At 42.8% G+C, this 15,287-nt stretch overlaps 2 protein-coding genes across 13 annotated transcripts in view; one reads left to right on the top strand and one right to left on the bottom strand.

Annotated features, from left to right (window-relative positions):
• Window positions 1-2,423, bottom strand: part of ARID4B (AT-rich interaction domain 4B) — a 146,735-nt gene extending 144,312 nt beyond the window's left edge. For 3 of the 6 annotated variants that reach the window (XR_004278522.1, XM_032312145.1, XM_032312146.1), the window contains exons 1-2: window positions 1,980-2,423; window positions 1,099-1,153 (exon numbers count right to left, since the gene is read on the bottom strand). Coding sequence is in view for 5 of the 6 variants with exons in the window: in XM_032312145.1 (XP_032168036.1) it covers window positions 1,099-1,104 (6 nt within the window). In the remaining variant the exon portion in view is untranslated. The remainder of the gene's footprint in view (window positions 1-1,098; window positions 1,154-1,979) is intronic. The other 3 variants (XM_032312144.1, XM_032312141.1, XM_032312142.1) reach the window with 2 other exon arrangements.
• Window positions 2,424-2,584: 161 nt separating this feature from the next.
• On the top strand, window positions 2,585-14,317 carry GGPS1 (geranylgeranyl diphosphate synthase 1). Of its 7 annotated transcripts, XM_032312154.1 has the most exons (6): window positions 2,764-2,985; window positions 4,764-4,851; window positions 5,592-5,643; window positions 6,596-6,688; window positions 12,497-12,567; window positions 12,805-14,317. In XM_032312154.1, the coding sequence occupies exons 4-6, from the start codon at window positions 6,619-6,621 to the stop codon at window positions 13,564-13,566; spliced, it is 903 nt and encodes a 300-aa protein (XP_032168045.1). In that variant the 5' UTR covers window positions 2,764-2,985; window positions 4,764-4,851; window positions 5,592-5,643; window positions 6,596-6,618; the 3' UTR covers window positions 13,567-14,317. The 7 variants fall into 7 exon arrangements, with proteins under 7 accessions (XP_032168048.1, XP_032168045.1, XP_032168047.1 ...); XM_032312156.1 differs by lacking the exon at window positions 5,592-5,643; XM_032312153.1 differs by lacking the exon at window positions 4,764-4,851.
• The last annotated feature ends 970 nt before the right edge of the window (window positions 14,318-15,287 follow it).

The following is a 15,287-nucleotide window of genomic DNA, read 5'->3' on the forward strand; positions in this document are numbered from 1 at the left end:
AAACTAAACTTAAATTACTTCGTATAGCTGATATTTAAGTAGTCACAGCTTTTACTTTCTTTCATAAACAGAAGCATTACAAATTTTCATTTAGATGCAGTACTTTAAAAGCAAATCCATTCTGAAAAGAGGAAAACTTGTTTTCAAATAATTCAAAGGAACTATCAAAAGTAGACAACATTTACATTTTCAGATACTATTCCATGCATCTATACTTGTGAACACACCCTACCGTTTCAAGCACTTCCGAATTTGTCATGGATGAAAAATATCTCTAGTCTCTAAGTTCCACCACTTGAATCTAAACAGGCCAGATATCTAAGGCTTTTTATTCCCCAGTGTATAAAAAATAACACCATTCTATTACATAGTCTCCAAAAAATAAAAACCTACACTTCCATTGCCATGATATCTTTCACCAACTAAGTAAATTCTACTTTTTACACATTATCCTCCATTCGGTTAACGTGTTTACATTTAAAAGGAATCTGGCCATGGGCTTTCCACATCAATCCACATTGGTTTTATCAAAACATCTGACAATTTAGACTAAACGGATCTACAAAGAAAAAAAAAAAAGTACGGTCCTAAATCCCAGGAAAAACTAACATCTCTGAGTTGTGTAAAGATCCTCTTTAAAAATCTTTCAGTTTAGATTATTTTCCCAGCAAACAAACAGGTCTTCTGCTAGAAATTCTCAGCACTGCTCACGCAACAGACAGGATTTTCTTTCATCAGTGTAATCACTAGAACCACAACACAGTTCAGTTTCCAGAGTCGGATTACTTGACCTGCTTTTTCTTTTTTACCTTTTAAAACAGTTTATTTCATGCAGTTACTCCTGCCTTAGCCTGCAGAAAGACGTTCGATATGAGAGAGCCGTGCTCAATGCGACCTCCTGTAAGTGGCCCTAACTCCACAGCAGAGCCACAGAGAGCCACGCCAGCGGACCCCACCGTCTCCCGGGGAAGGGGCTCGGGCACCAGGCCGCCCCGCACACCTTCCTCGGCGAAACTCGGAGGCCCCCCACACAAGCCCGATCATCCCCCCTTCCCCAATTCTAGAACCCCAGAGGTCGTTTCCTCTACGCAATCTTACCTTCATGATGATTCTGGGACCGCGATCCCCTCGAAAACACCAGATTCACCTGCACCTGGAGGGAAAACAAAAGACACCCAGTCGGCACCACACGCACCCTCTGCACCGGCGGAGGCGGAGGGAACCGAGCGCAGCCCGAACCCCGAAGAAAGCGCCGTGGCGGACGTCAGCCCCCGAACCGAAGACGAGGGGCTCCCCGTGGCCTCGCCAGCCCCGCAAACCCAGCCACCTCCACAGTTCAGCCGCTTCCCGTCCCCATTGTCGGGACCCGACGGAGTTTCCCGTCTCCGACAATGACGCCATTTCTGTCAGAGAAGAAACTCACAACAAGCCCGGGGGCCGGCGCGGGGCCGGCTGTCCTCCCCGAGGGCCTCCGGGCCCGGCCGAGCGGGTCGGCGCCCCAGAGGGTCGCGCAGCCCCGCTTCAGAGCCGGAGCAGGCCCGGGCCCGAGGGGCCCCGGGTGGGGGCGGCGGAGAGGCCAGGCGGGCCGGAGGGCCGCGGGCAGGACCGACCCGCCGCTCAGCCGCTGCCCACGTCCCGCTCCGAGGCGGAGATCAGACAAGTGCGAGTGGGATCCCCGGCTCCCGGGCCGCGAGGGCCGCCACAGGACCGGGGGGCCGGGAGCAGACACTGCCCCCCGCGCCGGCCCGGGCCCCCCACCGCGGCCCAGAGCCGCTAAACCGCTGAGTGTGCAGCCGCCAGGCTGGGGGGCGACTCGGACTCGGCAACTGCACGGGGGCGGGGGCTCCCGGAAGGCCGAGGCCCCGAATCCGGGCGCCCGGCGAGACCACCGAGCGATCGCCCCCTGCTCCTCGGCCGGGGCCGCGGACTCCCGAAAGGACCCCTCACGGGACCGCGAAATCCTCAGAAAATGCCCCTACCTTCGGCGGAGGCGAGCTCTCACCCTGGCACGTCCAGAGTTCCCTCCCCTGCTCCCCCCCAAAACCAGCAGGCCCGGGGGAGAGATGGGGGAAGAAGGGCGGCGGGTCCAGCGGCTGCTGAGGCTGAAGCTCCGGCTCCTCCTCCTCCCGCGGCGGCGACTGGTACCTTTGTTTGGCGGCCGCTCGGGCTCCCTCGCTGGGGGGAGGGGGGGGACGACGAAAAATCCCTCCCGGACTGGAGGTCCGGGCCCCGGATCGCGCTGCCCTCCAGAGGACGGCGGCGCCAGACCCTCTGCGGCTCCCTCCGGGCAAAGGTCCAGGCGGTGGCCGTGGCGGCGGCAAGCTTCAGCTCTAGAGTCTCCCTCCGCTCCGGCGCCCGAGCTCCTCACTCCGGACTCGACTGACGGGCAAACATCGCTTCCCCCCCACCCCAAGATCCCCCCCCTCCCTTCTTTCTCCCCTCCCCTAGATATTTTCCCCTCCCCTACCTCTTTCCCGGATGGCCCCTCAGACAACCTCGGATTGGTTAGCATTCTTTAGAACCCGCCCATCCCCTATTCTTATTGGCCCCCGGGATACAAACAACGACGCCATTTTCCCACCACTTCTATGGAAACAGAAAGTTACTCCTCAAAGCTTCCCGGGAAATGTAGTCCAACCTCTAGGGCCAATGCGAAAGCCTTTGCCCAGGAGAACTGCAAAACCCGCAATGCCCCGCGTCGGCGTGAGGCAAGTAGCGGGGGGAGGGGAAGGGGCGGGGCCACAAAGCAGTGGGGAGGCGGCAACGACGCCTGCGCAGTGTGACCGGGATGGCGCATTTTCTTGCACCGAGTAATGCGGTGTCGCTGGCGGCTGAGGAGGGCGGAGAGTTCTGTGGTGAAGTAGGGGGAGGGATCCATGTAGGCGTCAGGCGGAGCGTTGCTCTGAACTATAAAGTGGGAAGTTGATGCTGGGCACTACTACGCCCGGGCCGGCGGCGCGAAAGTTGTGATCTCACCGTTGAACCGTGAGCTGCTGTGGTGGCGGCCGGGGGGGACCCGGATGGGAGTGAGGGCGGGGGAGGCGGGAAGGCGGGGTCGAGGGGAAAGAAAGAAAGGAGGGTGAGGACCCGGATGCTGAACCGGATTGTGTATGAATTTTCCATCCTCGCTGGAGAAGGGGAGGAGCGGAGGGTGACCTCGTAGGGCGGAAGGGGGCATCCCAGCCGAGAGGAAGCAGGAACCTCACCGGCCCTGCGGGCTCCGATTAGCAAAGGAGCGCCGGGAAGCGCTTTGGCCAAGTCTCTGCGAAAAATCTGCCTCGAAGTTACTTAAATCCGCTGCCTGTAGCTCGGGCAGTTTTGTTCAGGTCTGTCACCTCCCGGGGTTTGAGTGAAAGGATCCGTTCTGCGTTTCCAGCTGCACTGATAATCGTCTGGCACTACTTAGCAATTTTGAAATCAGATCATTCCCTTTAAAAAAACAAAAAGCAACTTGCACGGTATTCTGACTTTTTATACTGCAAGTTTATGCCCTGATTTCATCCTCCAGCGCGTTAGAACCATGAGGTTCATTCAGTCCTTCCCGTGCTTATTGGGCGCCTGCCGTCTGGAAAACGGTACGGACGGGAGTAAAGTGGACCCACAAGTGGGTGTGAAGTTGGTAACAGTGGTGAGTGCTGCGAAGGAGAGTTACGTGATGATTTGAAATAGGGAATTCGACTTAAGGGAAGCAGAGTGAAGATCGAGCCCAGGGTGGGTTAGCAGGAGTTAATAGGGAAAGAACTTTCCAGGCGGAAAAAAATAACATCTTGGGAGCCTTGTATCTAGAGAGAGATTTTAAAGTGTGAAGAACTAACATAGTTAGTTATAATAACAAAAATGATGATAATAAAGTGTGAAGTACTGAAGCTGGGGGTGGGGGAGGCGGGAGTAGCCCAGTCTTCCAGACAGTTTGTTAGGGAGTGTGTTCTTACCTAAGAGCAAAGGGATGTCTCCGAAGGGTTCTCAGTTGGTTGGGAAATAGGGCCAGATATGAATTTTGCTGGCCGAAGAGTAGAGGTCTGCATTAGAGGGGCAAATGCAGGGATCCCAACCAGATTATGTCAGTAGTAGTCCATACAGGGGGGACAGTTATTTTTATGTTACTATTCATCCATCAATTGTATGAACAAATTAAAGGCAGTTTTCCAGTTTTGAAAGTGAGTAGTTTCAGACTCTCTCACAGAGGCATCCTGTAGTTATTCAGTCTAAAAACAAGATAGTTGATTTTATGTAACACTAATGCCTCTTTATGTTGGAGTCTAGTACCTACCTGATGACTGAAATTTCCAGCCATAATAGGAAGCTTTGCATTATAAGGGGGGGGGGGGTGGGAAGCAGGTAGGGTATAGGCTGCTGTATGTAGAAACCCTGAGATTTAAGAAGACAAAACAGATTACTTTTCAATATGTAGAAAAATTAAGGTTCCTGTGTTTCCCCACTACTGAGAATACTTGTGTATAAACATCCTGTAGGAAAGGAACATTAATTCACTTATTAAGAGTTTCTTAAGGTAATTTTTAAAAATTAGGGGCACCTGGGTGGCTCAGTCGTTAAGTGTCTGCCTTCAGCTCGGGTCACAATCTCAGCACCCTGCACCGGGCTCCCTGCTCAGTGGAAGCCTGCTTCTCCCTCTCCTACTCCCCCTGCTTGTGTTCCCTCTTCTGTCTCTCTCTGTCAAATGAATAAATAAAATCTTTTCTAAAAAGATAATTTTTAAAAATTTATAATGCATATTTTTTGTTTTTTAATGGCATCAACCAAAGCCTTAAAAATTGGAACAAAGGTGGTTAGCTCTGACTTCTGGGCAAGAGTATACTTGCCTCCATATGAAGACAAAAGAGTTCTTGAAAGGTAGACTCATTATTTCAAGTTAAGTGTGTTCTGGAGGTTGTGAAAAAAGATAAACATGATTATTGCTCTCAACCTGTTATGGAAGAGATGGCTACCAACTGTTCAAAATGCAGAAATATATAAATAAGATCCCTTTTTTTGTTTATCCTACTTTTAATTCTGTTTAATAATCTTATTTAAATGATTATTCTTCCTGCTTGTCATCTTTTCTTTTTCTGATCTCTTAAGAATGAAGTAATATGTCAGGATATCTGGGTGGCTCAGTTGGTTAAGCATCTGCCTTCGGCTTGGGTCATGATCCTAGGGTCCTGGGATCGAGTCCCACACTGGGCTCCTTGCACAGCAGGGAGCCTGCTTCTCCCTCTGCCTGCTGTTCCCTCTGCTTGTGCGCTCTATCTCTCTCTCTATGACAAATAAATAGACAAAATCTAAGAAGAAGGAAAAAAAAAATGAGGCAACATGTCAGAGTTTAAACAGTATAGATAAGAGGTTACTAGTTTTTAGATAGTTTCAAAATATTTTCTGAACCTTTTTTTTCCCCTGTGACATACTGGGTATTAATTGTCAGTCAAGGCAGGTGTCAATCAGAGCAGTCAAGGCATTCCATTTCTACATGGAATGTTTCTCTTTGAGGTCATATTGCTAAGATGATTTCCTTTGCTGGAGTACTAGTTCTGAATATTGTTTCTCCTTGTTACTTAAGAGGAGATTACAAAAAACACACTTTTTGATCCTTTCAGTTCATGATCCTAAAGACCAAACCATTGTTATAGAAGCAAAAGAAAGATAAAGGTAAGAAGCCACCTAAAATGTGCCAAGATGTCAGAGTAATTAGAAAAGTATATTCCTAACATAAGGACAAATAAAAATAGCAAAAGATACAAAGAAGCCAAGTAGGGGTTGGATTCAACAGTAAAAAAGTTTGGTAGGAAGGCCACAAATGGTATTCTAGAAAACACTGAAGGTAAAACTCCCAATAAGAAATCGCTACAAGGGAAGTGTGTGTGTGTGTGTGTGTGTGTGTGTGTGTACAAGGTAATATTTTTGATAATTGTATTCAAGTTAGTGTACGTCTTAAATGGATTGATTGTAAACAAAGTATAAGAGAAGTTTTCGCCTTATATTTTAAGATATAAAATGTATTCATTCTAATGCTCATTGAAAATATGTTTACTAATTTATGTAATCAGTCAAATATAGAAGTATCTAATTCTGTGTATTTGTTTTGACATTGATTTGATGTCAACAATTTAAGCCCTTATGGTTGAGTAAAATAAGAATGGCTTAGTTTAGTATAAGTTTTGTAACTGAGGAAATCACTTACAGCCCAGGTGAATACTCTGACCAATGAAATCACTTAAAGATTTTCTTTTTTTTTTTTTTTTATGAGATAATTTACATGTGTGGTTCACCCATATAAAGTTAACATTTTAGTATATTTATAGGGTTGTGCAACCATCACCACAGTCTAATTGTAGAGTATTTTAATTCCTACAGAAAGAAACTTCATACTCCCTCTTCTTGCTACCACAGTGCTAGGCAGTCATCAGTCTATTTTCTGTGTTTGTGATTTGCCTTTTCTGAAGATGGGCTTCTTTTACTTACATGTTTCAAGATTTCATATATGTAGCATTTTCTTATACAACATACTGAAAGTCTGCCTGTACAAAAACAACTTGAGATACAAATCCCTTTGCATTTGGAACTCAAAATTAATTCAGTTATTATGTCTCCTTATTCACAGATCAGCTTTGAAGTTTAAAAACAATGGAGAAGACTCAAGAAACAGTCCAAAGAATTCTTCTAGAACCCTATAAGTATTTACTTCAGTTACCAGGTAACTGTTTAGTTATGGTCCATAGATCCATTATAGGGTCTTGTGATAGAGTTGTGGTCATTCAAATGCTAGCATACAGAAAAGATTTCCTATTTAATAAGGGATGCATACAAGGAAAATTACAAATAGAACATTTTTTTTTAAGTTTTTTTTTTTTTTTTTTATTTGACAGATCACAAGTAGGCAGAGAGGCAGGCAGAGAGAGAGAGAGAGAGGAGGAGGCAGGCTCCCTGCTGAGCAGAGAGCCCAATGTGAGGCTCGATCCCAGGACCCTGGGATCATGACCTGAGCCGAAGGCAGAGGCTTTAACCACTGAGCCACCCAGGCGCCCACAAATAGAACATTTTAGTTTTATGTTCTTAAAGGGGTTATTTTGGGGATGCCTGGCTGGCTCAGTCGCTTAAGCATCTGCCTTTCACTTGGGGTCGTCCCGGATCGGCAGTGAGGAGCCTGCTTCTCCTTCTGCCTGCCACTCCCCCTGCTCTCTCTCTGAGAAATAAATAAAATCTTAAAAAGGGGGGGGATATTTTTGAAGTACCCTTTAAAAAATGTCCGTTTATACAACGTAACTAAAAAAAAAAATACTGAAAACATTTGAGTACGCCATTGGAGGTTTTGGGATGCCACACGATCCTATTCCCTACTATTTAGGTGTCAGGGGCTTTTATGCCAATTTGTGTAACAACAAAAAGCTTTACTTTCTATGTTCACGTTTTCCACTGTCATCCACACACTGCATTTCTTATGCTACTAGTTCCTTTAAGAGCCAAATAGTACTGCATCTCTAAGTCACATTACTTGGAAACAAGGCCCACATTATTCTTATATAAAGATGGGTCACCTGAACTTGGCTTCTTATGGTAACACCTGCCTAATCATGTATATGTTTGTTTTATTTTGCTATTTTTTTAACTTGGTCTGGAAAATGGTGATAGCAAGTTAAAACTCATATATAATAGGGGTGGGTTCCTGTAACAAAAATTCATTCACAGACCAGTTACTTGAAACTTGGAATGTACTTTCTTGTAGAAATGATATAAAAGATGGTGAGTTAGTTAACAACCCTAAAACCCTATTTAGCCCATAAGATAGCTAACCTATAGACCAGTGGTGTTCTCAAATCAGTCACAATAAACGCTTTTTCATTTCTGTTCTAAAGTGCACACCTCACCTTTCTTTGTGGACACACCTCGGTGGTATTATGTGTGTTTCTATTCTTTATAGCCTGGAGAGGATAAATATGGTTATCAGAAGCTGAAGAGTGGTAGCTCCCCCGCTACATCTTGCAGGCCATCATGATTAGCATCATTTCTATGCTGGCAGACCTACATGGAGATGTACCTGCTAATGTCAGTGTTTCAGAAAAATGGAGGGAACCAGGGCATCTTTGGATCGGGCCATGATCCTGGGGTCGTGGGATCAAGCCCTGCATGGAGCTCCCTGCTCAGCGAGAAGCGTGCTTCTCCCTCTCCCACTCCCCCTGCATGTGTCCCCCACCCAAATAAAATCTTTAAAAAAAGTAATAACTCACCAAAGCTTATTAAATGAATCTAATTAACAACATAAAGATATTCCATAGTACTATAGAAGCAATATAAAAGGATCCTAAATTTGTTAGATATAAATTACTTTCCACTATGATGAGTCCAGAGGCAAATAAAATCCTGCTTCTTAAAAGTTAAAATCCTAACATATTAAAGATGAAATCCTCAAGATCCAAAGGACAAAGAAAATTTACACTTTTTAAAAAACTAGTCAGTCTGTTACTATTTTTTTAAGTTTTTATTTATTTGACAAAGAGCATAAGCAGCAGCAGTCAGAGGGAGAGAAGCAGGCTCCCCACTGAGAAAGGAGCCCAATGCAGGGCTCAATCCCAGGACCCCCAGACCATGACCTGCACTGAGGGCAGATGCCCAACTGACTGAGCCACTCAAGACATCCAGGGTCTGTTACTATTTTTTAATTCATTAAAGGTAGTGCACCTCTTTATTGCCTGCACCCAGGGCAGACAACGTTGACTGCCTTGCCCTTGTCTTGTGCTGCTTTTTATTGATATATAACTACATAAACAATTATTGTAAGTACAGCTCAAAAAGTTGACTAGGGGGGCACCTGGGTGGCTCAGTTTGTTGAGCATCTAACTTCAGCTCAGGTCATGGTACCTGGGTCCTGGGATCAAGCCCCATGTTGGGGCTCTGCACTCAGCAGAGACTGTGCTTCTCTCTGCCCCTCACCCCCATTGCACATGTGCATACACTGTCTCTCAAATAAATAAATCTTTTTTTTTTTTAAAGAGAAAAGAATAATGAAAAGTTGCCTGCTTTTTTTTTTTTTTTAAGATTTTATTTATTTATTTGACATAGAGAAAGAGAGTTCACAAGTAGGCAGAGATGCAGGCAGAGAGAGAGAGAGGAGGAAGCAGGCTTCCTGCTGAGCAGAGAGCCCGACGCGGGGCTCGATCCCAGGACCCCGGGATCATGACCCGAGCCGAAGGCAGAGGCTTAACCCGCTGAGTCACCCAGGCGCCCCCGAAAAGTTGCCTGCTTTTTAAGAAAAAGCCAAGAGGCATCTGGTTAGCTTAGTCAATTAAGCATCTTGGCTCTTGATTTCAGCTCAGATTTCAGAATCTGATTTTGAGATCAGGTTCTCTCTCTCCCTCTGCCCCACCTACTTCCCCCCAAAAAAGAAAAAGCCAAGAGACCCCTTTTGAGTGATTTATTCAGCAGCTAGTAACTACACTTATTTCAGGGTGTCCTGCTGAGAAACAGGATGATGTTTCTCCTGCACTCTACCCATTGTTGGACTTACTTTGTAACAAGGTTGCAGACACTGGCTAGAACTGGGCTATGGTAAAACATGCCAGTTATCAGTGCTGTGAAGCATCTAAGGAGTATCTCCTGTTCTGCTAAGCAAAGCAGGGACCATCTGTAGCTAATTTTAGCAATAATGTTTACCTGTATAATGAACTTCTGTAACATTTTTATTTAATCCTCATTATCCTATAGTATTTTAGCATTTAAAACTCTCATTAGGTATCTCACTTTTTTACTATCTGATACAATCTTGTTCCATTATAGAATATAACCTCAAAAGATTTTCCTAAAGAAACAGAAAATTATGAAGCACCTAGTTGAATCAATCAGTGGAGCATGTGACTCTTGGGGTTGTAAATTCAAGCCCCCTGCTGGGTGTAGAGATTACTTAAAAAATAAAAATCTTTGTGGTGCTTGGGTGGCTCAGTCATTTAAGCATCTGCCTTTGGCTCAGCTCATGATCTTGGGGTCCTGGGATCAAGACCCATGTCAGGCACCCTGCTCAGCAAGCAGGGAGTTTGCTTCTCCTTCTCCCTTAGCTCCTCCCCCCAACTCGTGCTGTCTCCCTCTGTATCTCAAATGAATAAATAGAAATAGAAAGTAGGGGAATTAGGTATGGAGGGCACATGATATAATGAGCATTGGGTGTTATATGCAACTGATGAATCACTAAATTCTACCCCAGAAACTAATAATACAGCATGTGTTGACTAAATTGAATTTAAGTTAAAAATTTTTTTTAAATGGGGGGGGTGTCTGGGCCACTTAGTTTGTTAAGCGTCCATCTTGTGATTTCAGCTCAGGTCATGATCTTAGTTAGGGTCACAAGATTGATCCCTCATCGGGCTCCACAAAGAGTCTGCTTAAGATTCTCTCCTCTTCCTGCCCCTCTGCTTGCAACATGCAGTCCCCCCCCCATAAATAAATAAATAAATTCTTTAAAAAAGAGATAGGAAATTGCATTATACATAATAAGCCGATTTTTCACAGAGAACTCAGAGTTCCTAAAGTGACTTAAAGGTAAGCCAGGCCATTTATTCAGTCGAAAAGTTACTCTTGCTATTAAAAGATTATAATAATTAGCAATTATTAGTATTAGGATTTTCTGGAATTTGTGAAGTCAAATGACTTTTTTACTTATTTGCGCTAGGGTAGGTCCCCAGGCTGGGAATTAGTAATGTTAAAGTCTTTAAAAGAGGAGAGGTAACTGGGGGTTTCTTGGGTGGCTCAGTTGAGCATCAGACTCTTGACTTGGGCTCAGGTCATGATCTTGGGGTCATGGCCATCAAGCCCTAGCATCAGGCTCCACATTCAGCACAGAGTTTGCTTGTCCTTTCCCTCCCTCTCTGCCCCTACCCCCACTCACACACTCTTCTTCTAAAATAAATATTTTTAAGAAATAAATAAAGAAGAAAGGTAATTATCATGTGTTTCTTTTAATTTTGAGGGATCTCTTTTGACTAGCACCTGTTAGAAATTATTTGGGGCCTTAAAACTATCAACCCAGACCCCAGACTATGGTTAAAGGAAAAAAAATACTTAAACACAACTACATTACCTATAAGTTAAGCCATTTATGTGCTCTTTTCTATGTATATTCAAAAGCAAAAAGGAAAAATGTGGCTCCACATTGATTCTTTGTGTTCTTCATCTTCTAAACTTGTTTTTTTTTTTTTTTTTTTTTAAGATTTTATTTATTTATTTGACAGAGAGAGATCACAAGCAGACGGAGAGGCAGGCAGAGAGGGAGATAGAGGGAAGCAGGCTCCCTGCTGAGCAGAGAGCCCGATGCGGGACTCGATCGCAGGATCCTGAGATCATGACCTGAGCTGAAGGCAGCGGCTTAATCCACTGAGCCACCCAGGCGCCCCTAAACTTGTTTTTTAAAGCAATACGGTTACTTTGCACAGATGTGCTTTGTCAGTATAGCTCAGATTGGCCTTTGTTAAACTGGAAAGTAGATCAAAGTACAAACTATATATCTGCTACCCGGACCATGCTCACCTTAAAAGGTTAGTAGACAGAAAATACTGCTTCTCGAACCCTAAAAGATCCTTCTTTTTTAGACTTCTCACAAAAAGTGCAACTTTTTTTCATATGGATATGGGATGAGAGTTTATTCATTTGCTTGGGTGACTGGTGCAGAGAAAACATAGATAGGTCTTAGAAAATACTGTTTTTGTTCACTGAAACTTTTTATGTAACTTTTTCTGAAACCATCTGAAATTAGGATCTTACTGTACATTCATTCTATCAGGAAGCTTGTAGAACGCTATTAAAAGAACTGGTTGGAGTTTTTCTCTACCATTCCTTTATATTTGGGCAAAAATGACTTCTGTTGATAACTACTACCCAAAAACCTCTTGAGCTTTCCATGTAAGAAAATGATAATATTGAAAAACTAATGGCCCTAGTCAAAATAAAAAGATTAACTTTTGACTAAACTGGAATGCTGAAAGGGAATACTTCAGGGAATGGTCATCTCATTTTTTGATAGGAAAGAAGCAGAGTTATACAGTCTCTAAAACCTTAATTTAAAGAAATGGTAGATAATTTTAAGAGGTAATTTTGTGATATTTTATTGAATTCAATAGCAAAGTACATTTTATTAGAAATACCTACAGTTCTCTGAAAACAGACATTGCTGACTAACTGCCACTGACTAGGTTGACTTATTTTTCAGAAAAGGAATGAATTAGATCATTTTAGTTCCTAAAATGCCCACATTTCATTCCAAAATTGTTGATACAAGTTAAGATGAAAGGAGTGGGCTTACTAATAGGCCATTTGCATACTTTAGGATCTCCTTGAATGCCCTGATTTCAAAAGACCATGAGCTTTCAGAATGCGAATTTTGGTAGAGGGGGCTTTAGGGAGGGCCCAGCAGTGATGGGGCTGGATTCAAGTCTGAACAGTTTCCAAGGAAGTTTCTGAATGTTTTTTTTTAATAACTGAAATATTAATTTTATTGCCAAATTTTATTCTTTAATTTCAGGTAAACAAGTGAGAACCAAACTTTCACAGGCATTTAATCATTGGCTAAAAGTTCCAGAAGACAAACTACAGGTATTTAGGCAATTCTAACGTCGTTCTTAATCCCTAACATATTAATAGATGTGACGTAAAATACTGTTGCTCTTAATGAGTTTAATGTGGATACATGTATTGTTTTATATTGAGGTTGCTAAATAATTATTCATTACAAAAAACTAAGAAATCTGAGACTCTTGTAATCTGTTAAGTATTTATAAGCTGTTTTGAATAGGTCAAATAAAATGAAATTGTCACTTGTCTTTTTTGTAGATTATCATTGAAGTGACAGAAATGTTGCATAATGCCAGTTTGCTCATCGATGATATCGAAGACAACTCAAAACTCCGACGTGGCTTTCCAGTGGCACACAGCATCTATGGAATTCCATCTGTCATCAATTCTGCCAATTACGTGTATTTCCTTGGCCTCGAGAAAGTCTTAACCCTTAATCACCCAGATGCAGTGAAGCTTTTCACCCACCAGCTTTTGGAACTCCATCAGGGACAAGGTCTAGATATTTATTGGAGGGATAATTACACTTGTCCCACTGAAGAAGAATATAAAGCAATGGTGCTGCAGAAGACAGGTGGACTCTTCGGATTAGCAGTAGGTCTCATGCAGTTGTTCTCTGACTACAAAGAAGATCTAAAGCCACTGCTTAATACACTGGGGCTCTTTTTCCAAATTAGGGATGATTATGCTAATCTACACTCCAAAGAATATAGTGAAAACAAAAGCTTTTGTGAAGATCTAACAGAGGGAAAGTTCTCCTTCCCTACTATCCATGCTATTTGGTCGAGGCCTGAAAGCACACAAGTGCAGAATATCTTGCGTCAGAGAACCGAGAATGTAGATATTAAAAAATACTGTGTACATTATCTTGAGGATGTAGGTTCTTTTGAATACACTCGGAGTACTCTTAAAGAGCTTGAATCTAAAGCCTATAAACAAATCGATGCACGTGGTGGGAACCCTGAGCTTGTAGCCCTAATTAAGCACTTAAGCAAAATGTTCAAAGAAGAGAATGAATAATATTAAGCCATTTCCAGTTAGACCTGGTAGCTTATTGCAGTTGACTATTTTTTTGTCTTTTAGCCTATCACTTTTTAAAAAATTTGGACCGAGCTGTCACTCTCCACAAACCGAATGAATAAGGGTGATGTAAATGAGGTGGTTTTGATTTAGAACCCCTTTGTATAGATAATCATCATAGTACAAAGTTGAAAGAATCAAAACAGGCCACATTTAAGTAGGTCTGATTTGAATGTCAGAATGTGCTATGTCTGGACCTTATGGACAACTGCCACAAATGTTCTGTTGATTCTGTCAATAAAGAAGACTTCAGCTTCCAGGAATTTTTATCCAGATACTTCCTAACTGTGCTATATGGACAATTTCCCATTCGTTTACCCCAGTTTCAAGTCAGTGACTCCTTGGGACCAGTTTCTGTAGCGAGCTGGCCCGAAGACCACTGGACCTCCTCTTCCTAAATGTTGTTACTTATAATATCTCGGTCTCTTCTTGGAAACTCCCTCACTAAAGTCTTCCATGAAAAAGCTGACCTTGATAAGCATTAAGTGCACTAGTCTTTTTTTCTTACCCCCTTCCTTTTTTTCCTTCCTCCCTGCCCAGCAAATTCTGCTTTTTAACCAGGGAGACTCCACTTAATGAAATTTATACGCTAGTCCAAATTCATTCATTTTTTTCCTTATAATTTGTGTCCCCAAAACAGATTGATACCTGGATACAGCAATGTCTTTCCATTTGAGAAGAAACAAAAGGTACATGGAAAGAGTATTTTAGGGAGGAGCTTTTATTTAAGCCTTTTTGTAGTCTCCTACTGGTTAGTAAGTAAAAATCATTAAAGAGCTGTTTTCTCACTACAAAAGTAGGGGGAAAATGCCCTTTTCCTTGCCACTGAGGTCACTACTCCCCGTTAAAGGCAATTGGTGCTTGAATAAAAAAGGAAATAGGTATCTTTAATCTCTGATTAAAGTAATGAGAAGTGTTAACCTGAGAGCTAGTGCCTGGCTGAAAAGTAGTCAAAGACCCTAATGTCAGGTACTCTCAGTTAGCTTTATAGTGCTTTAACCCTGACTCACTATCCCTTTTGTGTGCTTTCTACCCTGAACACCCTGGAGCCACCTGGCAACAAGAGGTAGGAGAAAAGAAAAGAAAAACCTTGATTCCTTAGTTTACAAGTGTTGCTGACCTCCCCAAATGAAACTGTTTTCCAGAAACGTTGCATATTGCTTGTTTGGTTCCATTATAATATGTTTTGGCAGATTTAATCACTATGAACTTGCATGAAAAAAATCTCACTGAAGCCCTCAACCCAACCTTTGAAGAGTTGGGTAGTACCTTCACTAGTTTTTAAGATAATTTGAGTCTTCCATTTTAATTGAAAATCATGGGTATTTATGCTGCATTATGGAAATTTGAACTGTGTTTATGAATCCATTACTTAAAAGCTTAAAGATTAGTCAAAAAGATCTAATGCTAACTATATAAAAAAATATTTACCTTTAAGATGAAGGCTGCTTAAGTTGATTATTCCTTACCTAATCAAATTAATTTTGGCCTGGTGCTATTCATGATTCCTTTGTCATTTGTATCTGGTCTTTATCAAGGACAGAAATGCTTGACCTTGAATTGGAGTCTTACAAAAAGAGTCATTTTATCCATTAAGTAATCAAAAGTCTATTCTTTTCACCTTGAACTATAATCACAGTTGTCAATACAGAAGAACAATG

The sequence above is a fragment of the Mustela erminea genome, chromosome 14 (assembly GCF_009829155.1).
Source record: "Mustela erminea isolate mMusErm1 chromosome 14, mMusErm1.Pri, whole genome shotgun sequence".
In the NCBI taxonomy this organism is placed as follows: Eukaryota; Metazoa; Chordata; class Mammalia; order Carnivora; family Mustelidae; genus Mustela; species Mustela erminea.

Coding starts and splice junctions, on each gene's coding strand:
- GGPS1 (XM_032312157.1), top strand. CDS start 6,619: ATGGAGAAGACTCAAGAAACAGTCCAAAGAATTCTTCTAGAACCCTAT. Junction 6,689..12,496: donor GTATTTACTTCAGTTACCAG/GTAACTGTTTAG, acceptor CTTTAATTTCAG/GTAAACAAGTGAGAACCAAA. Junction 12,568..12,804: donor TTCCAGAAGACAAACTACAG/GTATTTAGGCAA, acceptor TCTTTTTTGTAG/ATTATCATTGAAGTGACAGA.